The sequence below is a fragment of the Aquarana catesbeiana genome, linkage group LG02, assembly GCF_042186555.1.
Source record: "Aquarana catesbeiana isolate 2022-GZ linkage group LG02, ASM4218655v1, whole genome shotgun sequence".
In the NCBI taxonomy this organism is placed as follows: domain Eukaryota; kingdom Metazoa; phylum Chordata; class Amphibia; order Anura; family Ranidae; genus Aquarana; species Aquarana catesbeiana.
This window is the reverse complement of record NC_133325.1, coordinates 286980974-287007512: the sequence shown is the minus strand read 5'-3', so window position 1 is coordinate 287007512 and position 26539 is coordinate 286980974. Positions and strand designations below refer to the sequence as shown.

General features: G+C 40.7%; 1 protein-coding gene across 1 annotated transcript in view; it reads right to left on the bottom strand.

The window, feature by feature from the left end:
• Positions 1-309: 309 nt before the first annotated feature.
• Positions 310-26539, bottom strand: part of TNFSF13B (TNF superfamily member 13b) — a 49028-nt gene continuing 22798 nt past the window's right edge. Inside the window, exons 4-6 of the mRNA XM_073614482.1 lie at positions 17794-17906; positions 8512-8662; positions 310-946 (exon numbers count right to left, since the gene is read on the bottom strand). Of these exons, the coding sequence (XP_073470583.1) occupies positions 834-946; positions 8512-8662; positions 17794-17906 (377 nt within the window). The 3' untranslated portion in view covers positions 310-833. The remainder of the gene's footprint in view (positions 947-8511; positions 8663-17793; positions 17907-26539) is intronic.

The window sequence follows — 26539 nt, the reverse complement described above, 5'->3', positions numbered from 1 at the left end:
CACAGTGTGCGGGTCCCGCCCTGTCATCTGCCTGCTCAGCTGGGGAAAACGGAGCGATCCCCGCTGAGCAGCGGATGTTCACGGGGCAGATCAACACGGATCCGTCCCGTGTGAAAGGGGCATAAGGATGATCAGAAGAAATGGACAGCACCTGAGTAAAATATATGAGTGTCACAGCAAAGGGTCTGAATACTTAGGACCATGTGATATTTCAGTTTTTCTTTTTTAATAAATCTGCAAAAATGTCAACAATTCTGTGTTTTTCTGTCAATATGGGGTGCTGTGTGTACATTAATGAGGAAAAAAAATGAACTTAAATGATTTTAGCAAATGGCTGCAATATAACAAAGAGTGAAAAATTTAAGGGGGTCTGAATACATTCCGTCCCCACTGTAAGTATTTCATAATGTGCTAGTATGTGATGCTTACTAGCACATTATCCAATTACCTTACAGGTGTTTTTTTTTTCTTTTTTTTAACCAGCCGCAGTTTACCACCGCTTTAACTCTCTGGCCATGGGAAACTATTTCCCCCCCTTACAGATAAACAAAAGATCAGTGGTGTCAGTGGCTACTTATCTAAGAGGCAGAAATTGCTCATTATTCAAGAAACATCTGGCAACCTCTGGAGGAACCCTAGGGTTACACAGAACTCTTGTTGAGAAAGGCTGGTTTATGCTGTTCCTGGATTTCCTAAAATACATTGCCCCTTTCTCATAAATTAAATGACATTTTATGTATATTCCTGTTTTCTATTGCTCTTAATTACTAGGCTTATTTTGCGTCCTTGAACTTTGGTTTAAAAAGACCATTTTCTGTTGTTTGGAACGAGTTTCACAATAGTTTGATTGCCCCGAAGTATGTGCCATCACCACTCAGAAATATTTTAATATCACTTCTTGGTATTGTAAGGAAGAGCTCATCGCCTTCTTCTAATTTTGCAAGCCCTGGAAAACAGAATAGTGTATTAAGCAGAATACTGTAATAATAGTTTTGACTGGAGAGGCAGAGCAGGAAATCCTAGACACATAAAATAATCTAGAATGGGGACTACTGACATCTAGTTCAACTGAAATGTCAGTTTTAGATAAAACTAGATTTTATTTTTGTTTCTACTTATTTAAAAATGTGAATTAAATTAAGGGGCTGTATTGATGGTCTTTGGCCTTGTGTTGATGGCATCAGTTTGGAGTCAGTCAGAGATAATACCCAGATAATTTGGAATTCATTGACAGGTGCATTTGATCTGCAATTGACTTCCTTCTAACCTGCATTTGACCTGTTTCTAGCAGTTTTTGCCTTCCTATTAGACTTAAATTTGAAACTAAAGGCAAACCTTTTTTTTTAAATTTAGGATAGAATAAGGGAAGATTATAACCCGTGTCGCATTGGGGAGATTTCCCTTCACTTCCTGTTCGATAGCCAAAGCAGGAAGTTAGAGGAAAGTGAAGGAATCCAGGGGTGTCACTATGGTCACCAGAAATAGCATCCCCATTGCAAGAGTTCCCCACTATTAGTGTTCTGATGTCAACCGAAAATTTGGGATTTTCTTTATACTTTCCACCATATACAAAAAAAAACTTTAATGGGAATGCAATGCCCACTCTATGTGATAGACAACACAAAGTGGCACATAATTGTGAAGTGGAAGGAACATGATAAATGGATTTCAAATTTTTTTTACAAATAAATATCTGAAAAGTGTGGCGTGCATTTTCATTTAGCCCCCTTTACTCTGATACCCCAAACTAAAATCTAATAGAACCAATTGCCTTCAGAAGTCACATAATTGGTATATAGAGTCCACCTGTGTGTAATTTAATCTCGGTATAAATACAGCTGTTCTGTGAAGCCCAGGGGGGTTTGTTAGAGAACCATAGTGAACAAACAGCATCATGAAGGCCAAGGAACACATCAGACAGGTCAAGGATAAAGTTGTGAAGTTTAAAGCAGGGTTACGTTATAAAAAAAGTATCCCAAGCTTTGAACGTCTCACAGAGCACTGTTCAATCCATCATCCGAAAATGGAAAGAGTATGGCACAACCGCTAACCTACCAAGACATCCACCTAAACTGACAGGCTGGGCAAGGAGAGCATTAATCAGAGAAGCAGCCAGAAGGCCCATGGTAACTCATGCAGAGATCCACAGCTCAGGTGGCAGAATCTGTCCACAGGACAACTATTAGTTGTGCACTCCACAAATCTGGTCTTTATGGAGAGTGGCAAGAAGAAAGCCATTGTTGAAATCAAGCCATAATTAGTCCCAATTGCAGTTTTGCAAGAAGCCATATGGGGGACACAGCTAACATGTGGAAGAGGTGCTCTGGTCAGATGAGACCAAAATTGAACTTTTTGGCCTAAAAGCAAAACATTATGTGTGGTGGAAAACTAACACTGCACATCACCCTGAACACACCATTTCCACCATGAAACATGTTGGTGGCAGTATCATGTTGTTGGGATGATTTTCTTCAGCAGGGACAGGGTAGCTGGTCAGAGTTGATGGGAAGATAGATGGAGTCAAATACAGGGCAATCTTAGAAGAAAACCTGTTAGAGTCTGCAAAAGACTTGAAACTGGGGCAGAGGTTCACTTTCCAGCAAGACAACGACCCTAAACATACACCCAGACCTACAATGGAATGGTTTCGATCAAAGCATATTCATGTGTTAGAATGGCCCAGTCAAAGTCCAGACTTAAATCCAATTGAGGATCTTCCAAGACTTGAAAATTGCTGTTCACAGATGCTCGCCATCCAATCTCACAGAGCTTAAGCTATTTTGCAAAGAAGAATGGGCAAACATGTCACTTTCTAGATGTGCAAAGCTGATAGAGACATCCCAAAAAGAATTAGAGCTGTAATTACAGAGAAAGTTGGTTCTACAGAGTATTGACTCAGGGGGGCTGAATACAAATGCACGCCACACTTTTCAGATATTTACTTGTAAAGAATTTTTAAAAACCATTTAACATTTTCCTTCCACTTCACAATTATGTGCTACTTTGTGTTGGCCTATCACATCAAATTCCAATAAAATACATTTTTGCTTTTGGTTGTAACATGAGAAAATGTGGAAAGTGGTGGGTATGAATACTTTTTCAAAGCACTTTATGTGTACAACTTTAAATCATTAAAAGGAAAACTCCAATGAAGGTAAAAATATATATTATAAAATATATATTTTTTAAATTTATAGTGATTTTAAAGGTAATTCAAAAAAATAAAAATAAATAACAAACATGTCTATACTTACCTGCTCTGTGGAATTGCACAGAGAGGCCGCAAACCTCCTCTATTCGTGCCCCCCCCAGCGGTGCTCCTGGCCCCTTCCCTCTCTCCAGTGCCCCTATGAAAAGCCACTTCCTATGGGGGCACGCACCTGAGCCCCACTGCTGCGTCCATTTACACAGACAGCAAGACTCGGCCCTGCCCCCCTGCTCCCTCATCACTGGCTTTGATTGACATCCAATCAAAGTGAAGGGAGAGAAGGGTTGCAGACGTGCACCATGCTGGATCGAATGGCTCAGGTAAGTAAAGGGTGGGGGGGTGAGAGGAGATGCTGACACCTAAACATTTTTTTACCTTCATGCAAGGAATGCATGAGGGTAAAAATGTTTAGGGTTTACAACCACTTTAATGTTATTACAAAAACTTTACATTTCAATATACAACAAGCAAGCTATTCAGTTCTAATGGGGGCCATGGAAAATGACACTCCTAGAAGTAATGGTTTACTAATAGGCTTCCGGAGACCAATTCTACAGAGGAGTGTGAGCAGTAAGAGAAGTGAGTATTAAATACTTTATTTACAGGTAACAGCTTCTGTCTTGAAATGTTAGACTAGCGTCAAGGTTGCTTTAAGTGCCCTGACATGGGGCAAGTCAATTTCTACAAAACAGAGGCAAAAAAGTATCTCCGGTAAAGCTAAAATTCTATGTGTTTATAATTTTGTTAATAATTGTTGTTAATCTTGAGAGGATTTATTTTTATCAGCAAAACCAGATTTCCATGTTGCATTCCATTTTCGTGACATTAAATGATAGAAGCTAATGCTTACATTTTATGTTAATCACAATGTAAGATGCAAGAAATGTCTATCCTCAAATCGATTTAAAAAAATTAGCAACTGTCATTCTCCTCCCATCTTTTAGCTTAAACATCGAAAGACCTTTCAAGTGCTGTATTTCTCAGTGATTTTATCCATACATGATAAAATTTCCATATATGCCAAAAAAAAAAATCAATAGCTAGCAACGCTTTGTTTTTGTTATATAACTCTCAAAATGCGCATAATCAATTCGACACAATCACTTCAAGTGCATTAGCCTAATTTTCAATTGCTACAAGCATCAATAAAAGCATCCTTCTGATATTGGTTTTGCCATTGGCTGTATTTATAAAAGGGGGTGAGTAATAAAATACTTTTCTAAAACTCTTAGAAAGAGGCACATATTAACAACGGGTTATAGTTAGATTAAACCATACAGAAATACACGATCAAAGAGGATTTAGGTTCCAGGGAGTGTAGGCTAAGTAGGATAGTATTTATGTTCCAGCATTGTAACAAAGTGATGAGAGTAAATGCAAAACAAAGCAAATGTAATACTGATATACAGTACCTTGAAGAAAAATGTGTTTATTACACATAACTGATTACTCAACTTAGCTGTAGCTATAAAAGGGTGTCACCACCTAAAGACTGGGCCCTCTTTTGACCTTTGTTCTTTACAAGTAAAAATCTGTACTTTTTGCTAGAAAATCACTTAGAACACCCAAATATATTATATATATAAAATTAGCAGAGACACTAGAGAATAAAATGGCGGTCATTGCAATCTTTTATACCACACTGTATTTGCGCAGCGTTCTTTCAAATGCAATTTTTTTGGAAAAATACAGTTTCATGAATAAAAAAACAATACAGTTAAGTTAGCCCAATTTTTTTGTTTAATGTGAAAGATGATGTTACGCTGAATAAATAGATACCCAACATATCTTGATTTAAAATTGAGCACACTCGTGAAATCCCAACAAACTATGGTACTTAAAAATCTCCATAGGCGATGCTTTAAAAAATTTTAATGGTTACCAGTTTAGAATTACAGAAGAGGTCTAGTGCTACAATTATTTATTTTGCTCTGACAATTGCGGCAATACCTCACATGTGTGGTTTGAACACTGCCTACATTTGTGGGCGCGACTTACTTATACGTTCGCTTCTGCACGTGATTAGGGTGAAATGGGGCGCTTTAAATTATTTTTTTTCCTATTTATTTTTTTTTTACACTGTCCCTTTAAAAAAAAGAAAAGAAAAAGAATTACTTTCATTGCTGTCACAAGGAATGTAAACATCCCTTTTGACAGCAATAGTCATGTGTCAGGTATTCCTTCGGAGGGATTTGGTGTTAAATCCCTCCTTTGCACTTAAAAGCATTCAAAACACCAAGTTTGGCTGTTTTGAATACTGACCTTTTTTTAAATCTGGCACCTTTAAGCTCCAGTAAACCGGAAGTGATGTCATGACATTGTTTCTTGGTTACTAGATCCGAGGCCTGATCAAAGCCGATTCCAGCTTTGTTCGGGTCACCGGCCAGTAGGTGGATGTGCCGCCTGGTCGCTTAGGCCTCCCGGTGGGACGGGAAAGCCCGGGTGGAGAGGCAGAAGATGGCAGGAGGTTCGGGGGGCGTCCCCTCCCACTGCTTGTGATAACAGTCGAGCGGCTGCTTAGCCACATCAGTTTTTATCACAAAGTTGACCATCAGCTCTAAAAAACTGTACCAGGGTGATGCCTGAAGCTGTAGGTATCGCCCCAGTACAAGCACTTGAAGCAGAATGACGAATAGGTTAGGGATGAGCCGAACACCCCTTGGTTCAGTTCGCAGCAGAACATGCGAACAGGCAAAAAATATGTGTGAACATCGTTAAAGTCTACGGGACATGAACATGAAAAATGTTCATTTTAAAGGATTATATTCGAGTCGAAAATTGGGCTCATCCCTAATACAAGTACATGATTTTGCGGCAAGTGGTTAACAGACCTATTATTATATGGATTTGAAATCTGGATGAATTAAAGCGGAGTTCCACCCAAAAGTGGAACTTCCACTCATTTGTCTCCTCCCCCCCTCCCGTGCCACATTTGGCACTTTCGGGGGTGGGGGGGTGGAGCGTATATCTGTTTTTGACAGGTATCCTGTCCCCACTTCCGGAAGACCGGGCCGCTGTGCATTACGTCAGGAGCTCGGATCCTGGCTCCCTCCTCCTTTCCCCACCACCGGGCAGTAGGAGAGCGCAGCAGTGCCTCGCGCATGCGCAGTAGGGACCCGGCGTGAAGCAATAATGCTTCACTACCGGGTTCCCTTACCAGCAATGGAGGCGGCAGCACCCGACAGCTGATGGAAACATCAGCTGCGGTACTGACATCGCTGGACTCCAGGACAGGCAAGTGTCCTATTATTAAATGTCAGCAGCTGCAGTATGTGTAGCTGCTGGCTTTTAATTTTTGCAAGGGTGGGCGGACCTCCGCTTTAAACCCCCCTACCCCCAGAAACATACCAGTATATACTTACCTTTTTTCATGTGTCTTCATGTGTTCATGTGTCTTCTGATTATGTCCTTTTCACCCTCTTTTTCCTCTGGATGGGGCTAAATCGTAAATGCTGCAGAGAACAGTGCTGCGCAATAACATAGTGCCTTTTTCCGCAGAATTACTCCTTTGAGTCCAGAGCAATAGGTGGAGATTTGATTCATATTGATTCATATTTTTATTGTTGTCTAGGTCTCTAAAATAAATACAGTTTAACCACTTCAGCACTGTGTTATTTTAACTTTAACAATTGCGCAATCGTGCGACGCTGTACCCAAATGAAATTTCTGTCCTTTTTATCACACAAATAGAGCTTTCTTTTGGTGGTATTTGATCACCTTTGCGGTTTTTATTTTTTGCACTCTAAACAAAAAGAGAGCAACAATTTTGAAAAAAAAAAACAATATTTTTTTACTTTCTGCTATAAAACATATCCAATAAAAGAATGTAAAAAATTGAAATTCTTCATCAATTTAGGCCAATATGTATTCAGCTACATATTTTTGGTAAATAAAATACCAATAAGCGTATATCGATTGGTTTGCTCAAAAGTGTCTACAAATGATAGGATATTTTTATGGAATTGTTGTTTTTGCTTTTTTTTTCTAGTAATCGCGGTGATTAGAGATTTTTAGTGGGACTGCAACATTGCTGCAGACAAATTGGACACCTAACTAATACTTTTAACACTTTTTTTAAGGACCAGTGACACTAATACAATGATCAGTGCTAAAAATATGCACTCTTACTGTACTACTAACACACTGGCAGGAAAGGGGCTAACATCAGGGGCAATCAAAGGGTTAAGTGTGTGCCTATTGTGTGCTTTCTAACTGTGTGGGGTTGCTCTTACTGGATGAAGACAAAGATCAGTGTTTCTGCTTAGCAGGAACACAAGATCTCCATCTTCTCCCCTGTCAGAACAGCGATCGGACTTGTTTACATAGGCAGATCGCCATTCCACCTCTCTGGGGAATGATCGTGTGTGGCCAGCGAACATCAGGTCCGCCTGACCCCCTGATTGGCATCCCCTGTGTCCAATCAGCATGCGCCACCCAGTGGCTATTGCACAAAATGACATACAGGTACGTGATTTTGCGCAATAGAGCTGACTTGCCGCAGTAAATGTGCGTTAGGCAGTTGGCAAGTGGTTAAAAACTTGACATTCTGACCCTTCTCTTCCTTAAAAAAGTGACTGCTGCAAAAAACACTTAATATTTATCTGTTCCACTTCCTGCACCTTCCTGCATTAGATACCTACGTTCGTCCACTGGCCACTACATAGTGTTTCCCAGGGATGAGAAATGAGGGAAATGTTCCACATTAGGGTCACCACTACAGCAGTAATAACCTGACAAAGGATCTTTCTCCACTCTTAAACTTAAAGTGATATTAAAGGCAAGTCAAAAAAAAAAAAACATGTCATATTACCTGGTCTGTGCAGTAGTTTTGTGCAGTGGTTTTGCACAGAATATCCCCGATCCTCCTCTTCTTGGTTCCCCCCCATTGGGCTCCTGGCCCCTCCCTCCTGCCAAGTGCCCACAGAGCAAACAGCTTGCTATGGGGCACCCGAGCCACTGCTCTGCGTGTCAATTCACACACAGATTGGCCCCACCCACCTCTCTTCTCATTGGCTTACTGGCTGTCCTGCTGTCTCAGCCAATAAGGAGGGAGAGTCCCCAGAGAGCCGAGGCTCTCGTGTACATCGCTGGATCAGGATGGGGCTTAGGTGTGTAGGTAGGTAGGTTGGGGGGGCGGGCTAAGGGGGGAGTTGCACACAGGTTTTTTAATTTCATGCTTAAAATGCATGTAGGTAAAAAACCTTGAGACTTTAGAAACACTTTTTAAAAAATGGACATTTACCTCAGAAATGTCCCTTTCAAATAAAATCTCCGCTCAGCATTTTTCTAATTACATTACTTACCACCTGTAAAACATGTGTTGTTTGGGTCTGAGTTTGGCATATTTTGTATACATCTAAATAAAGTAACCACATTTGGATCATCCCCCACAGTCTGCATCTTCTTCCTCTGGATTAAATGACCCACTGCAAACACTTCATCTGTGTACCAAACCTAAAAAGAAAAACAAACATTTCGCAATATTTAATAAACATAGGGACCACAAATATAATATAGAAAATAAAAAACCGCGCTATAGATCTATAGATCCTATATAAAAAAGTCCAGCAATCACAAATCCCAAATGGATGACGTGAAAATCTTTAAAATTCAAGTCCTGTAGGTGAGTAATCGGGTGAACACATATGGAAGGTTGTACGCTTACCAGAAGTAAGTCAAAATATAGCGAGTGGCTTAAAACCCAGCCGAGGCCTCTGGAAATCGACCACAAATGGAATAGAGTCAAGCTCCAACCGTGGGGGCAGATACGTCAAGGATTATCCAAATATATGAGAAAAAAACATAGCATAATACTGATAGCGCAACAAAAAAATATAAAAGGAAAAAAGGAAACCAGCACACCACCAAACAGAAAATCATATGTAATCATAAACCCCATCCAGTGCCACAACACAGATCGGATAGGTAAGTGAGTGCCATGCAATCATGCAGTGAGTGAGAAAATCACTAAATATGTGTAGGTAGAGCCTTACAAATAATCTGCTTACCAGATACTTCAAGGCTAATAAACATATAACCAACACCAAGTAAACGATATGGAAAAGAATCCCTCTGGGTGCATACAAGGTATGAAGTTCCGCATGCCAGGTGAAAGTTCTGCTTACCAGATGTCAGATATAGGCTGGCATGCGGAACTTCATACCTTGTATCACTTCCCATGGTGTGTGGATTTTAGCCCATTGAACCTGCCTATTCCTATTAGATATCTGGTAAGCAGATTCTATAAGTCACTTGTTGCACCCAGAGGGATTCTTTTCCATATCGTTTACTTGGTGTTGGTTATATGTTTATTAGCCTTGAAGTATCTGGTAAGCAGATTATTTGTAAGGCTCTACCTACACATATTTAGTGATTTTTTCACTCACTGCATGATTGCATGGCACTCACTTACCTATCCGATCTGTGTTGTGGCACTGGATGGGGTTTATGATTACATATGATTTTCTGTTTGGTGGTGTGCTGGTTTCCTTTTTTCCTTTTATATTTTTTTGTGCTATGTTTTTTTCTCATATATTTGGATAATCCTTGACGGATCTGCCCCCACGGTTGGAGCTTGACTCTATTCCATTTGTGGTCGATTTCCAGAGGCCTCGGCTGGGTTTTAAGCCACTCGCTATATTTTGACTTACTTCTGGTAAGCGTACAACCTTCCATATGTGTTCACCCGATTACTCACCTACAGGACTTGAATTTTAAAGATTTTCACGTCATCTGTTTGGAATTTGTGATTGCTGGACTTTTTTATATAGGATCTATAGATCTATAGCGCGTTTTTTTATTTTCTATATTCTGTTTTGGTGTGCCTCACTTATAACCGCAGCTTTTATATACATACACATTTTTTCCATTAGCGCAGTTTTATTTATTTTTAATTTCACAAATATAATATGTGTCATTGTCATTAGACAGTTAAAGTGGTTGTTAAGCCACTCTAACCTGTATACAACATCAGCACTGTCGACTATTGTAGTGTCCTCCTCTGTGTGTGATAAAAATAAATGCTGTAAATAACTAATTTTACTGCCAAGATTGCGATCACATGACTGGCCAGCTTTCTCCTTTCCTCCTCTGAGAGTTGCAAGGGGCGGGGCTGAGATTCCTCTCCTGATGTCAGTCTGGAGGGGAGGAGGAGAGAGCTGGCTGGTCATGTGATCACAATCTTGGCTCTTAAATTAGGTATTTACAGCATTTATATTTATAAATCATTCACAGAGGGGGACACTGCAATGGGAGGCAGTGCTGATGGTGTATACAGGTTTTTATGTGAGCAGCAGGAGGGGGGAGGGTAGGCTCAAACACAGACAGAGAGGGGAGGGGGAGGGGAGGGGGAGGAGGACACAGGAGCAGAGAGGAGAGCAGATAGCAGGCTACTGATGACAGAGGCACAAAAACTGACCACAGTGTCTGGTATCAGCAGCAATGATACATCGTGTTCAGTTTACAGAGGGGTGGGGAGAAACTGGTAGGATCAGCCAGGTTTTTTAGGTGTTACCGGGGGCCAAATGACACCGGACAAGTACTGTGTCATGTAACATGCTTTAAAGGAGCAGGATCCTTCTTTTTTTTTTTTTTTTTTTTATTGGATTAACAAACGCTTTAAAAGTTCCCTTTTGGAACATGTTACATTTTTAGGAGAGTCCATGCCGTAGAAGTATTTGGGTATTCTGGTACATCATGGATTTGATAGCAGCCCAAAATACTAATCTGCAGTTTAATAGGAGGTATATACTTCAGAGAAAGAGAGAGACAAACAGACAGGTAAACAGAGTCAGACAGACATAAACTAGCCCACTGTAAAGCATCAGTAAAATTTTATCTGGAATATACAGTTCAGTTTGGTCACTAGTTCACAAAAAGCATTTTGCGGAATTGGAGAGAGAGCAGAAAAGGGCAACTAAGAGGCATGGAGGACCTCAGTTATTAGGAACATTTTCTGTTATTAGGAAAGTTTAACTTAAAGTAGAACTATAGGCAAAACTTTTTTTTTTTCAATTTGGATAGAGTAAGGAAGAGTCATACCACCTGTAGGGTTTATTTTTGCCATCTATGTCCTATTGGGAAGATTTACCTTCACTTCCTGTCCCATAGCCAAAATAGGATGTGAGAGGAAATCCCTGCAAAATAAGAGAATCTCTTGGGGCCCCCCATGTCAGCAAAACTAGTTATCCCATTGGAAGATTTCCCCTCTTTTACTTTTCTGGGGACAACCCAAAATTTGAGATTTTCTTTTACGTTCACTTTCAATGATAATGGTAAACAGGACAAATAGAGAGGGTGAATATTCCTAACGGGGGGACACAGACAGCAATAAAAACTGACAAGTGTTCTAATCCTTCTCCCTTCTATCCAAAACTAAAAAAATAAAAAAAAAGTTTTTACTTTAGTTATACTGTAATTGAATTTATTCTTCCTTGATAAGGGGATATATAAAAAAAAAAAAATGGTCCATATAGTAAACTTAGTGCGAAAGTAAGGCCACTTGGGTGGACCCCTCATGACTACCGCTACAAGATTACATGCTTTTCTTATCTTCTGAAAATGTGAGTTTATTTTTATTCAATATTTTTAAATAAATCCAAGTTTAAACGTTATCACGCTATGTGGGTGTTTTTATCCCTCACATGTAATACAAATTATTCGCTTGGCTCATGGTGTACCCATTGACGAGGAAGCCGTGCTGTTTTCTTCCCCCCACCTGTGTGATGACATCCGACCAGATTTAATATCTAGACCTGTTGGTCATCAAGCCTTTTTGACCTGTATGGCATACGCCATTTCAGGCCAATACTTCTGGTAAGCCTCCTTGGTTTCTGGTGATGGTCCTGGCACCGATTTCAATCCTCTGTGCACTTCTGGTCTTCCTACGGCCCATTTATCTACCAGGTTGCCGGATCTGAACAATCCCCCTGCATGCTCAGGAGACACCTGTTCATCATTATTTTTGCACTGTTATCACAGACTCTTTGCTTTTGTTTGTTCACCCATTTGGACTTTGTATTCAATATCATTTTGTGATTTTTACATCACCTGATTCAGTATATGTATATAAGTGTTATCATTTTATTCACTATCACATTCATCCATGTAGCATTTTTCTGGTTCATACCAAAATATTTGCTTTGCAGTCACTGAATATTCAAAATATTTTTTTCGTATCATTTATTTATCACTTTTTCACGTAGCTTATAGCGCCACACGTTTGAATTTTTATTGTTAGTTTGATCCTGAGTCTACGGGTGTGTTGGCTGCTGTTTGTGTTTTATCCCTAGCGCAGCGCTGTACTTGACCTCTATATACTTATGTACATCCTGGCTAGGGTTTTGTCTAGAATACAGATAGTGCTGCTACATGCCACTTGAGGGTATCGAAAGCAAGACCCTTATCCACTACTTTTTAAAGGAATTCCAGTACTAATGTGGCATTACCAGGGTTAATCTTCTTATACATGGTCCAGGAGGAGTACTTTTTCCACGGGCTGTGCAGTAATTCCACCAAAGGCTATACCCCAATTTATGGGCATTCCTATGGGTGAGCCACATCCCAGCACTGAGGCCAATCCCCCCTCTTCACCTGAACACCTGTAGCTCTTCCTTCTAATATTCAATTTTGTGCCTATTTTGCTCTACTTCTCTGCCATCTTTCATCTACCTTGTACACCAGAGGAAAGACTAAGCCCAGACCTGCCAACTAGACACCAGCTATTCTGGGGAAAGAGACTAGAGTAGTACAGTTTGGCTTGAATTGTAGTAAATGACCACACTAGAGATGAGTGCTTGTTTTTTGTGGATGTCTCCAGTCCACTAACATTAGCAACAACATAAGCAGCCATATAGTTCCCTAGTCTCTCCAACTTTCTTCAATAGTGATGAATTAATCTAGCTCACCTGTGTATCTGGGATCCTGTCTCCATAGCCTCATAGCTTCCCTCTACTCTGTGTTTCATCCTGGTGGCTTTCAAATTAGGTGGAGTTTAATCGATGTCTCCACTGTGTGTACTGTTTGTCATGCCCTCTATCTTTCGTGTACCTCTCAGCAGATCTCACTGTAGATTTGTCCACTTGTGAGCAGTGTGGTTAAACAACGGTGGGGGAGTCTACAAACTAATGTTTCAGATAATGAGGATCTCATAAAAGGACATCTATACTAGGTGAGGAAGTTGCAACAGGCAGTCAGACATCTGGGGAAGTGTAAGCAGGATTCATTTTTTGGATGGGTTGAGTTAAAACTTGATTGAATAATCTATTAGGTTAATTTCTTAAGCCAAAATTTACTATTACAATTTTGGTAATCATTTTATGGATTTCTTTTCACTTCTGCTGATGTAGCCTAAACAATAGCACCCCTGCTTAATCCATATCTAAGTAGTCCATAGAAGCAGCATTGGTAGTAAGAGTATTTGGTTTGTTGCCAAAAGCAACCAAAAAGAGGATTGTTCTGGAATTTTAACATTACTTTAGTCAAGTTAAAGGCCTAACAGTGGTTATAATCTTCCTCCCTCAGCTCCTCCAGGTAGATTAAGGATTAGAGGATTAATAAACAGAGAGGTGTGAATGTGTGAGAGGTGCCAATTGTGTATGGCTTTATGGTATTAGGCATGGGAAACTGGGTTGTCCTGTATACAGCCAACTTGTTATGAGTAGGAGATACAAGTATCTTCTAAAAACTCACAGAAGGTTGGAGGTTTAAAGGGCTACATAAGTGGGTTTGGCTGGCATCAAAGAATGGTTTATTATATGTCAAACAGCTTCTTTGCATAGAGGAGCACTTGAGCACATTCCTCTTTGCTGTTATGCCACGTGCCAAAAGCGTATATACAGTTTACAAACTTTTTTCATATTTTCTTCTTTTTCCTCTGTAGCAGGATCCATAATCAGCAAAATGATCAAAGAGTAATGTAATATACTAAATAGGTGCAAAAAGAATCAATAATGCACAACAAAATGGGAAAAAACATGCATACACTGTAGAGTAATACACATGCATAATGAAAGCTGCACAAACAAGGGCTCACAGTGATTTCTCTGTGATTTAATCAGGGTAAAATATTGGCTGGGTCTTAAGAGAAGCTGTGTGCTATTAGATTCTGTCCTGGCTGCCTGCCCACCAGTTTTGTCAGTGGGTGGCCTCCCAACTAACTGCAGATAACTCTGCCTTATCAGGTGTGGCCTCTTTGAACTATGAAGGCAGGGAAGCAGAGAAACCTTATTTCCCTGGGTATGACCAGAAATTCAGGGAGTTGGGGAAATAGAAGTAGGTGCCTGTTCACACCAGAACGTGGTGTAAACGCACTATAGCTGCGATCTGCAGCGAAAGTCAATGCTAAGTTAACGACATATCAAATGCAAGTCACAAATGCAGTGTGAAAAATGTGTAAGGGGGCGCTATTAAAATAAACCTATAGCTTATCAACTTATTATAAACATGTGATGACATAAAATGCAATGATTAAAGCATAAATGATTAATACCGTGACATAATTCATAGAGTGCAAAGTGTTAAATTGATAGTGCAACACATTAACCAAAGTGATAAAAAATGTCCTCTAGAACAGTTCATAAAGTCTTCGATATTAAGTCTTCAATATGGTATGATGTGGGAGACCATCACCAGCTTAGCACATATCCCAAAACACCCTGAAGTGCTCAGTAGGATGTCCTACTCGCCAAAAGACCATGACCCCTTTGGCTAAAAAGAGGGTCAATTAGCGCTTAGGTGGCTGAGTCATGGATCCTGTAAGATTTTTCTCTGAAGTGGATCAAGAATATCTCCTCCTCTCCGCCATAAAATCACATTGAAATGAGAGAAAGGGGAACCAATAGCGAGATACCATTTACTATAAAATAATATAAAAACCTAAAAATGCCTGCTTGTCCCCGCATCTCCCTACAAAAGCTATTCCTTCTCAAACATCAGGGGGGCACCAATCTACCAAATATTCAAACCTATAACTTGTAGTGGGTCTGGACTGGTTGACTCAGGCCTCCAGGTATTCCAACTTTGAATTGGAGTCCCAGATGGCAGATCCGTGTGGATTGGCCACTCTGCTGCACTGCAAACTTCATTCTCTTCTTCCCTGAAACACAATTTACTTTTACGTGACTCTTTAATAGCCTGGAGAGAGGTCAGAAAAAAATTAGGTATATCCCCCTTTTTATCTCGATGCCTTCCAATAATCAGGCACCCTCTTTTTTCCACAAGCGCGGCAATATGCAGCATTTTCCACATGAGTCTCCCACGGGCTCACCAATTTTTCCCATCTGTTCAACCCTTCCACCGGCAATGCCCTCCCCTATTCTCAACTTCAAGCCCAGTACAACCTACCCACCCACCATCACATATACGTCCAGCAAACAGTTAACTTTGCAGTCAGTCTCTGCCCTGCCAGAGACCTGCGATTCCGTAACTCTCTACTGGACACCATCCTAGACTCTAAGCTATTCAAAATCTCAGACATCTACAAACCTTTGTCCTCTCAACTCACCAAAACTTCACATCTCGATCCCACCTCCCATGGAACAAAGACCTTCCTTCTCCAGAGACAAGAGACTACATACTAGCGGGCTATAACACCACCTGTGCCTTCATCACTAATGAGTATTGGCGAGAACAGCAACTCAAAATCATACATCATGCCTACATTCTCTTCACGATGTTCATGTCCTCTCCAACCCAGCAACAGTGTTCATGGTGTTTTCTTCATAGACCCTCCCTATTCCACAGACTGTGGAGCTGTCCTCTCATCTCTTGCTTCTGGGACCAACTGGAGAACTTTGCTGCTATGGTTACGGGGTACCAACCATATAAAGATCCCTTTCCTCTCCTATTCGGCTTCCTGGAAAGCCCCTCTCTTGGCACCGCAAAATTACAACCATTGGTTATACGTCGTAACAAAGATTGGCTTTCCACCTGTTTCATGGCCACAAGGAGGGCTATTCTCAAACAGTGGACTCCCACCACTCCTTCAACCATCACGGGTGTGAAAACAGATCTCAATAGTCTCCTACGTAAAGACAAACTAGACATGGCTCCCTCTCCTTGCAACTTCTCCTCCTGCTTCCACACCAAATGGAACTTCTGCATATCTAAAATTCTGCCAGCTTTGGAAACCTTTTTTTCTGGGCCCTCTCCACTGGATTGTGGGATAAATCTGCTTCCCAACCCTCCCCAGCAAGTTTGACGCTACACCTCCATCTTCCTACTCACTCATGTTGTCAGATGATACCTCATAGAGACTTTGCTTATCTTATATCCAGTTTACCCCCCCCCCCCCCCCCGGTGTTAAATGCCACCTATTTTGATGTTTTTACCTCTTTTCTGAAAAAGAGTTGATTTCTTCCCCCGAGCTACATGATAACTCTCCTTTGTAAGGTCTGCACTCTGGTCCTCTCCCCCCCCCCCCCCCAGTCTTCGACTTCCTGCGCTCATGAGGCAAATGATAGGTAATTACCAATTTATTTACAGTTACACAGTTGTGCCTTATTGTTCTTTTCCACTCAATGATACTTACCTCTGCTCACATTGACTGGATGGGAAAGATCCCTTTCCAGTATCGCTGTCTGTTTATAAGCTACATAATGCATGTTGTGATACTGTTTTGTTTTGTTATTTTATGAAACCCAAATAAAACTTTTTTGGAATTTTTTAAATTTTTTTTAGCACTTTGCACTTTATGAATGTCACGGTATTAATCATTTTTGCTTTAATCATTGCATTTTATGTCATCACCTGTTTATAATAAGTTGATAAGCTATAGGTAGAGATTTATTTTAATAGCGCCCCCTTACACATTTATAAACCCATAGGCACGAGGTACCTTTAAAACAAACACAAACAGAGTGTATTTACCTGCACCGGATCGTATGGTACAGAAGCACCATGTGATCTGGTTGCAGTACGTTTTTTAAAGTAGTGCATGCACTACTTTTGGTGCAGTCCGATGTCATTCAGCCTATTCAAAACGAATGGACTTAAATTGCACCACGCTGCACCGCAGCGTGTTCCTGTGCAATTCCTGGTGTGAACTGGCCCTTAAGGAGACTGCACCTGAATATCAGCATGGTGTTAAATTGGCACTCTTACTAGAATTTTACAACAACACCATGCAAATTCATAGGACATAGCAGACATGTTTGTGCTTAGGAAGTCACGCATGTGTGTTTTTTGTAAGTCACATTAAAATATACTTGGAACAATGCCGTTTTAAACATATCTATACAGTATTCCTCCTTAGAATATATTGATAGTGATTTGGGACAAGTATACCTGTGACCCACTTTCAGGGAGACTGTGCTGTCAGTAATGTATAGAGGACTGATGGTTTTAGCTATTTATTATAAAGCACAGGCAGCAAGCAAATCAAGTTGCTACAGGTTTTTAACAACTGTTTTAGATAAAAAGCAGAATCAACATCTTGTAAGTTTAACTATTTAACAAAAATATTTTTTAAACTTTTTTGCTACACGATGGACTGATAATTCAAACAGGCTGATTTTCAGTTAAAACTACCCTAATTACTTTAAAATCACAGAAGTAATTAAATTATCTTGGGCATCTAGGCCTCTTACCTGGCTGTATATGAAGAATAACCCATTTTCTTTTATTAGTATTTTATTTTGTTTTTTCTCAAGGGCAGTCCCATGTTTAACACTAAGAAGCCAGTGTATTACGGTACTGTCACCTAAACAAAGAACAAAAAAGGTATCTTTCAGGGCAAAGCATTTTTATTTTTCATTAATTGGTTTAAAAAAATGACATTTCAAGGAAACTTGTCATGAGAAAAATACATGAACCATCACCGCTTACTGGAGACTAGTTGCTTATCTATCTCTGGCTTTAGTCCTTTCTGAGTCTTTAACCCAAAGTAAGAATGCAGCAGATAATGTCATAAATATTAAATAGGTATTCAGGGTCATTTGACACTAGTATTCAACCAGCAGAGCAGCATGACAGTCAGGCAGCTAGAACTTTCAGAAGGTCGGTAATGGCTGTTTTCATATTTTCCCATGACAGATTGCAATTCTTCAAATAACTAGGTATGCATATTATACTGTAACCACATTTCTTCAATAATGTCAAACATGTATTACTAAGGCAATGGCTCTCTGCTAATGCTGTCATTTGTCAGTTAGACTGGTGGTGAGAAGACTCTCTGGAAACCAATTCCTTTATGGGCAACAGATTACAGTTGAGGAGAAGAGGAGTGAAATTGTGTGTCAACAAAGGCTTTAGTGTCTGGTATGTGTTTCCTGTTACTAGACATATTTATTATTTAGAAAATGTGTGGATATTGGGGGTAGTACATTATTTTCCAGTGCCTAAACCCAGAACAGTACACTTGCACGCAGGATTTTTTGTGTCAAAACATTCTTGTCGAAGTAACCTATGCTTAAAATAGTTCTAAAGGCTCAAGGTTTTCTACCTTCATGCATTCTATGCATGAAGATAAGAATATCTTCTCAATGCAGCATCCTCCTGAGCCCCCCCTAATACCTACCTGAGCCCCATCGTGATCCAGTGATGTGCAGGAAAGCCTCAGCTCTCCAGGGACTCTCCCTTCTCATTGGCTGAGACATCGGTGGGAACCAAAAACCAGTGAGCCAATTACAAGAGAGAGGGGGCAGGGTAAAGCCACGGCTCTGTGTCTGAATGGACACACAGAGCAGTGGCTCGGGAGCAAGCCTGCTCAGGTGCCTCCATAGCAAGCTGTTTCCTCTAGGGGCACTTGGCAGGAGGGAGGGACCAGGAGCGCCGACAGGGGACCCAGGAAGAGGAAGATTGGGGTGTTCTGTGCAAAGTCACTGCACAGAGCAGGTAAGTATAACATGTTTGTTTGTTTTTTTAACTTGCCTTTAATATCACTTTAATAGTTAACCATACCCTCACGCTTAATCTACCCCTCCCTCTAATATCAACTTTTGAAATTAACCCCTAACATGATGATTCAGAGAATTGACCCTTAATGCTTAACCTACCCTAACATTTAACCCTTGATAAGCCTCTAAAAAATAATCTTTCCCCTAACTAAAGCCTGATACACATGTACTGAAATTTGGCTGATTCCTACTGAATTGGCTGAATTTCAATATGTGTGTACTGCTGTCTGTTCAACAGAAGCTGTTCTAATGACTGGCTTCTGTCAAACGGACATGCTGGAAAACACGCATTCAATCAGCACCTGCAGCCAATGTAGATAGGTCATCCCTGTCAGAATACAAAGACACAGCGGGAGAGATCCCTGCATCAACATTGCTTGTGTTGATGCAGGGATATATCAGTCTTTTTCATTCAGCCTGCTGGTTTTATGAAAAAGAAAAAACTGTGTGTGTATAAAATGCTTAGCACTTGACCTATGCATAGCATGTCATTTGACAGCTGAACCAGACACAGCAAATGATGTTCAGCTTCTGGAATTGTCTATATTTTTAGTTATAGCCAAGCTCCAGAAATTTTAAGAAAAAATCCAACCTTGTAGTGGACTCCAGGGCTCCTGGGCCCACACCCAGCACTGCAAGGATTAAATGCTCATTTTGTCTAGGGGTGCATAAATAAGGTGTAAATACCTTTTTCCTTGCTCTAGCAGGGTCTCTCCAGCACTGGGACTGGTGCCCTGTAGGTTGGCTTTGTAAGACCCCAAGTCCAAAAATGTTGGGCTGCTGTGTAAAATCTACATAGAAACATAATGCAATAATTTGCAAATCTCATAAGCCCTCAATAGAAAATAGAAAACATCAAATGTTTAAACTGAGAAAATTTACCATTTATAGGAAAAAAATAAGGTCATTTTGAAATTGATGGCAACAACACGTCTCAAAAAAGTTGGGACAGGGCAACGAAAAGCTGGCAAAGTAAGTGGTCCTAGAAGGGAAGAGCTGGAGGAAAATTAACTAATAAAACTAATTTGGTTAACTGGCAACAGGTCAGTAGCATGGGTATAAAAAGTGCGTCTTATGCCGCGTACACACGAGCGGACTTCTCGTCGGACTGAATTCCGAAGGACTTTTCAACGGAGTTCAGACGAAACGGACTTGCCTACACATGATCCCACCAAAGACCAATCGTTTTGAACGTAATGACGTATGACTGGACTAGAAAAGGAAGTTCAATAGCTAGTAGCCAATAGCTGCCCTTGCGTCATTTTCGGTCCGTCGGACTAGCATACAGACGAACGTTTTTTTCTATAGGAATCGAGTCCGTCGGAAAGATTTAAAACATGTTCTATTTCTACGGTCCGTCAGATTTTTTGACAGAAAAGGTCAGATGAAGCCCACACACGATCACTGCATGGGCTATGGAATACTTCCAAAAATCACTAAGTTCACGAAGCCATCCAAAGATGAAAAATTGAAAGGTCTATCATGCAAAGAAGAAGCCATATCTCAGCATGATCCAGAAACGCCTTCTCTGGGCCAAAGCTCATTTAAAACGTTCTGTTGCAGTAACAGCCCGTCCATTAAGGGCACACGGGCGCCGCCCCCTCTATCACTCTACCCCCCTATATGAGTAATAGATAGTCTCATGCATAGCATGAATCTATCCATGGCCGCCGTGGCCACCCCATAATTATACTTCTGGCCCCTTTCAGGACGCCGGGCGCATGAATTACAGTGGCGGGGTGTTTTTTTTTAAGCACCTGATTAGAGCCATAGGCTCTAATAGGCTTCAAAATTCGGTGGACTCGGAGAGCAGAGCATTGCGCTTGAAGCCCACCCAGGTGTGTTAGAAAAGCAAATGAATATTCGCTTTTCTAACACTGAACCGCCTCTCCGCCAATCAGGATAGGTGATCCTATTGGATGCCTAGCAGGAGGAAAGAAGAGATGCACCGTGAAAGCATGGAGGACACAGGAGCCGCCGCCTGACCCACAGCTCGCTGTTGCCTGACCCGCTGCCTATCCCACAGCTCATCTCCATCACCCGCTGCCTGACCCGCCACCAAGATCCAGTCAGACATCAAGTGGGCGGGCGCTGGTTAAATGCCGCAGGAGGGTCACAGTGGCTGCATTTGATGGGCACAGTGGCTGCAATTGATGGGCACAGTGGCTGCATTTGATGGGCACAGAGGCTGCATTTGATGGGCACAGTGGCTGCAATTAATGGCACAGTGGCTGCATTTGATGGGCACAGTGGCTGCAATTAATGGCACAGTGGCTGCTTTTGATGGCACAGTGGCTGCATTTGATGGGCACAGTGGCTGCATTTGATGGGCACAGTGGCTGCATGGAATGAAGGAATGTCTGCATTTGATGGGCAGAGTGAGGCTGAAATTGATGGGTTTTTTATTTGTATTTTTTAGAATTTTTCAGTTTGTTTGCGCCCCCCAAAAATGTTGAGCACCAGCCACCACTGGCCTGTTGCAAAGTGGAAAACTATTCTGTGGCCAGACAAATCAAAATTTGACATTCTATTGGAAACTATGGGCACCCGAATCTTCTGGACTGAAGAGGAGAGGGACCGTCCAGCTTGTTATCAGCGCTCAGTTCAAAAGCCTGCATCCCTGATGGTATGGGGTTAGATTAGTACATATGGAATCGTCAGCATGCACATTTGGAAAGGCACCGTCAATGCTGAAAGATATATCCAGGTTTTAGAACAGCATATGCTCCCATCCAGACAGCATCTTTTTTTCAGGAAAGGCCTTACATATTTCAGCAGAACAATGCTAATTAGCATACTGCATCTATGCCAGCAGCATGGCTTCATACTAGAAGGGTCCTGGTGCTTAACTGGCCTGCTTGCCATAGAGACCTTTCACCAATTGAAAATATTTAGCGCATCCTAAAACAAGAATTGACAAAGAAGACCCAGGGCTGTAGAGCAGTTAGAATCCCATATTAGGCAAGAATGGGACAACATTCCAGCAACTGGTCTGTTCAGTTCCCAGATGTTCACAGAGTGTTAAAAGAAGACAGGATGCTACACCATAATAAACATGGCCCTGTCCAAACTTTTTGAGATGCGTTGCTGACATGAATTTCAAAATTACCTTATTTTTTTCTTAAAATGCTAAATTTTCTCAGTTAAAAATTTTATATGTTTTCTATTTTCTATTGTGAGTAAAATATGGGTTTATGAGATTTGCAAATCATTGCATTCTGTTTTTATGTAGATTTTACACATTAAAACTTTTTGGGAATTAGGGCTGTAAGCTGCAACCAGCTTTGGTTGCACTCTATTCTCCACATTGTCATACAGTTAATGTCCCTGTATTGTATATGATAATGCTGAGGCTCCACCCGCAGACCTGAACATTGAGCAGAGAAAGAGAGTAGCGGAGCAGGGGTATAGAGTACTTAAGTAATTCGACCTGTACTTTAACCCCTACACAGCAGCCTAGGGTAAACATTATATTGATAGAAGTAATCCTTACATGTATTGCCACATGGTCAAATTACTAAAAAGGAAAGCATCATAAAAACTCAAGACGTTTCATGCATCTTCACTACCTGTAAAAAATCTGTAAGAAACCAGCTCGATAACACTGAACCTGCTCGCCCAATGTTGGATGTTTGTGTGGCCATGTGGCTGGATGGATCTCCCATATGATTGGCAACAGGTGGGACTTTGGGTTTTCATATTCCATCTTTATACCTCCCTGTGCTGCTCTTTGGTTATCCTGGTGGGGTATACTGTACCCCTTCCACAACTCCCAGGCCAGACACTATGTGATGGTCACCATTTGGAGGTACCACAACCATGATCTTTTTATCAAGCTGGGTTCTTAAAGATTTTATACAGGTGGCATCTTCTCCTAAAGAAGTGAAGCTTCACAAAACACGTTGAGTTTTTATGATGCCTTCCTTTTTAGTAAATTAAAGTCCTATTGCCATTTGTTTTGGTTTATGTATGTTCATGTAAGGGATAGAGGCATAGCATTTAGGCACCAAATTACAACCTATTTATTTGTTACATAAGGTGGGAGTTCAGCTTTAAATCAATGGCGTGTTACGAAGGCCAAGTTCAACTGAGTTAATAATCACACCAAAATAAAAAAGGCCATTTTTCTTTGTAATCTTTCTGGTCTTAAATCTTAGAAACCAAGAGCTATGACATGTCCAACATTTATGTGGAATCTGATTTATACATGTCCTCCATCCTGCAAGCTCTCCTGCTAGAATTCCTTCATTACACATATAGCCTTGCCTTAAGCTGATGTAACAGGCAGTGACTGTTAAAATCTACATTTGTTATTCAGAGAGCACAAATTACCTACTGAACACAAAACAACTACAATGCCCCCATGAAAACATTAGTCAAGATGCAGCATAAGAATTAATTCAATCAAGTGCTCAAATAATGTAATTCATTTGAATGCATCCTACAGATATTTAATTGAATTTATGAGTGCGCATATTTTATTTAATGGGCATAAATGAAACTTAAAGTAATAACCTTGCAATGTGGTTTTACCAAGTCATTACATATTGAGCTTTATTTAACTAAAGTTGCCAATGATGTATTGCAACAGCAAATGTTATTGTTTTATGATTCTTGAGCATAGATTGCACCATGACTTGCAAATAAAGGAAATGATTGCAACTTTTTCTGAAAAACCAGCAACAACATTAAAAGAGAACAAGAAAGAGAGAAGGGTGTAGACTGATACAGCTTTTCTAAAGATGTAAATGTTGCAATAGGCAGAATACTTCTTGAGAGCAACTACTACATCTTTAAAAAATAAAGTCTTATGCGCTAACCAGTCTGCAAGGTTCAAACCTTCTCTGATTTCCAGGTTTTTGCTACCAGTATTCCTACATTGGTAAGGCAATTACATTGTTTTTTTGTTTAACAGAAGATTAGTTTAAAATCCAAACAGCTAGAAATAGGTCAAGGGAAAAAAACTTGAGGTTGAGAATTTTTACAACAGAGACCGCTATCCATTTTCACCAGATATACCCACATGATATCTTAAAGTACACTTACCGGCCACTTTATTAGGAACACCTTGCTAGTACCAGGTTGGACCCCCTTTTGCCTTCAGAACTGCCTTAATTCTTTATGGTATAGATTCAATGTTGGAAACATTCTTCAGAGATGTTAGTCCATAAGGTGCTCTATTGGATTGAGATCTGGTGACTGTGGAGGCCCTTGGAGTACAGTGAACTCATTGTCATGTTCAAGAAACCAGTTTGAGATGATTTGAGTTTTGTGACATGGTGCATTATCCTGCTGGAAGTAGCCATCAGAAGATGGGTACACTGTAGTCATAAAGGGATGGACATGGTCAGCAAAAATACTCAGTTAGGCCTTGGCATTTAAATGATGCTCAATTGGTACTAAGGTGGCCAAAGTTTGCCACAAAAATATCCCCCACACCATTACACCACCAGCTTGAACTGTTGATACAAGGCAGGATGGATCCATGCTTTCATGTTGTTTATGCAAAATTCTGACCCTAACATCTGAATGTCGCAGCTGAAATCAAGACTCATCAGACCAGACAATGTTTTTCCAATCTTCTGTTGTCCAATTTTGGAGATACTGTGCGAATTGTAGCCTCAGTTTCCAGTTCAGAGCTGACAGGAGTGGCACCCGTTGTGGTCTTCTGCTGTTGTAGCCCATCTGCTTCAATGTTCGATGTGTTGTACGTTCAAAGATAGAATTATGCATACCTTGGTTGTAACAAGTGGTTATTTGAGTTACTGTTGCCTTTCTATCATCTTGAACCAGTCTACCCATTCTGCTTTGACATCAACAAGGCCTTTTGGTCCACACAACTGCCGTTCACCAGATATTTTCTCTTTTTCTTACCATTATCTGTAAACCCTAGAGATGTTTGTGTTTGATTTCCCAGTACAGCAGTTTTGAAATGCGCAGCCCGTCTGGCACCAACGACCATGCCACTTTCAAAGTCCCTTAAATCCCCTTTCTTCCCCATTCTGATGCTCAGTTTAAAATCCAGCATGTCGTCTTCATCACATCTAGATGCCTAAAGGCATAGAGTTGCTGCCATGTGATTTGGCTGATTAGCAATTTGTGTTACCAAGCAATTGAACAGGTGTACCAAATAAAGTGGCAGGTGAGTGTATATCTAAACCCAAAAACAAAAAAGCAATATATTTCAGCTTACCAGTCTTTAGATGTGATGGCTGAATTAATTAACTTTTTTCAGATTGTTTTCCTTTAATTTAACCTATTTTTTTAACCTGTAAAATAAACACACTTGTTGTCCCTGGGTGGTTATGCTCAATTCTCCATTACAGCTATGGGGAGAGCAATGGTTGCCACCCAGGCTGGACTTCAAGCATATCTGCCTTTGTGCATCTCCTCTACATGGGGCTTGGGGAAATTAGAAGCTTACACCACGTTTAAAGACCAGCAGAATTGTAAGGGCTATAAGATGAATTTTTAGGAAGTACACTATCCGATTTAGGTTATAACAGTATTATCTATAAAACTCTGCCAAAGAGTGTTGTGTTGGGGATTTGGGTCTAGAACCACTTTAAAAAAAGAAAACTAATGTAACCACCACATATAGGGACTGGTAAATTGCAATATCTGACATTTTTATTGTTGGGTTTAGTTATCCATTAATCTCCAAAAGGTTACTCTTAAAATTGGATTATACAGTTGTGCTCATAAGTTTACATACCCTTGCAGAATTTATGAGTTCTTGGCCATTTTTCTGAGAATATGAATGATAACACAAAAACATTTCTTTCACTCATGGTTGGTGTTTGGCTGAAGCCATTTATTATCAATCAACTGTGTTTACTCTTTTTAACCGCTTCTGGACCAGCCACCGCAGTTATACTGCGGCAGGTTGGCTCCCCTGCGCGAAGCCACATAGCTGTACATTGGCTCTTGGGGTCTGGATAGCAGGCGCACGCTCGCCCGCTGCACAGCGGGGGTGCTGATGTTCGTGGCTGACTGTTGCGATGACCGCTGGCCACAAGCGAACATGAGCAGGAGACACAGAACAGGGACGAGTGTGTGTAAACATACACGTTCCTGTTCTGTTCTGACAGGAGTGAAAGATCGTGTGTTCCTATTAGCTAGGAACCACAATCAGTCACTTCCTGTAGTTAGTCCCCTCCCCCTTCAGTTAGAATCACCTCACAGGGAACACAGTTAACCCCTTCACTGCCCCCTAGTGTTAACCCCTTCACTGCCAGTGACATTTTTACAGTAATCAATGCATTTTTAATCGCACTGATCGCTTGATCGCTGTATTAATGCCAATGGTTCCAAAAATGTGTCAAAAGTGTCCGATGTGTCCGCCATAATGTTGCAGTCACGATAAAAATTGCAGATCGCCGCCATTACTAGTAAAAAAAAAATAATAATAAAAATGCTATAAATCTATCCCCTGTTT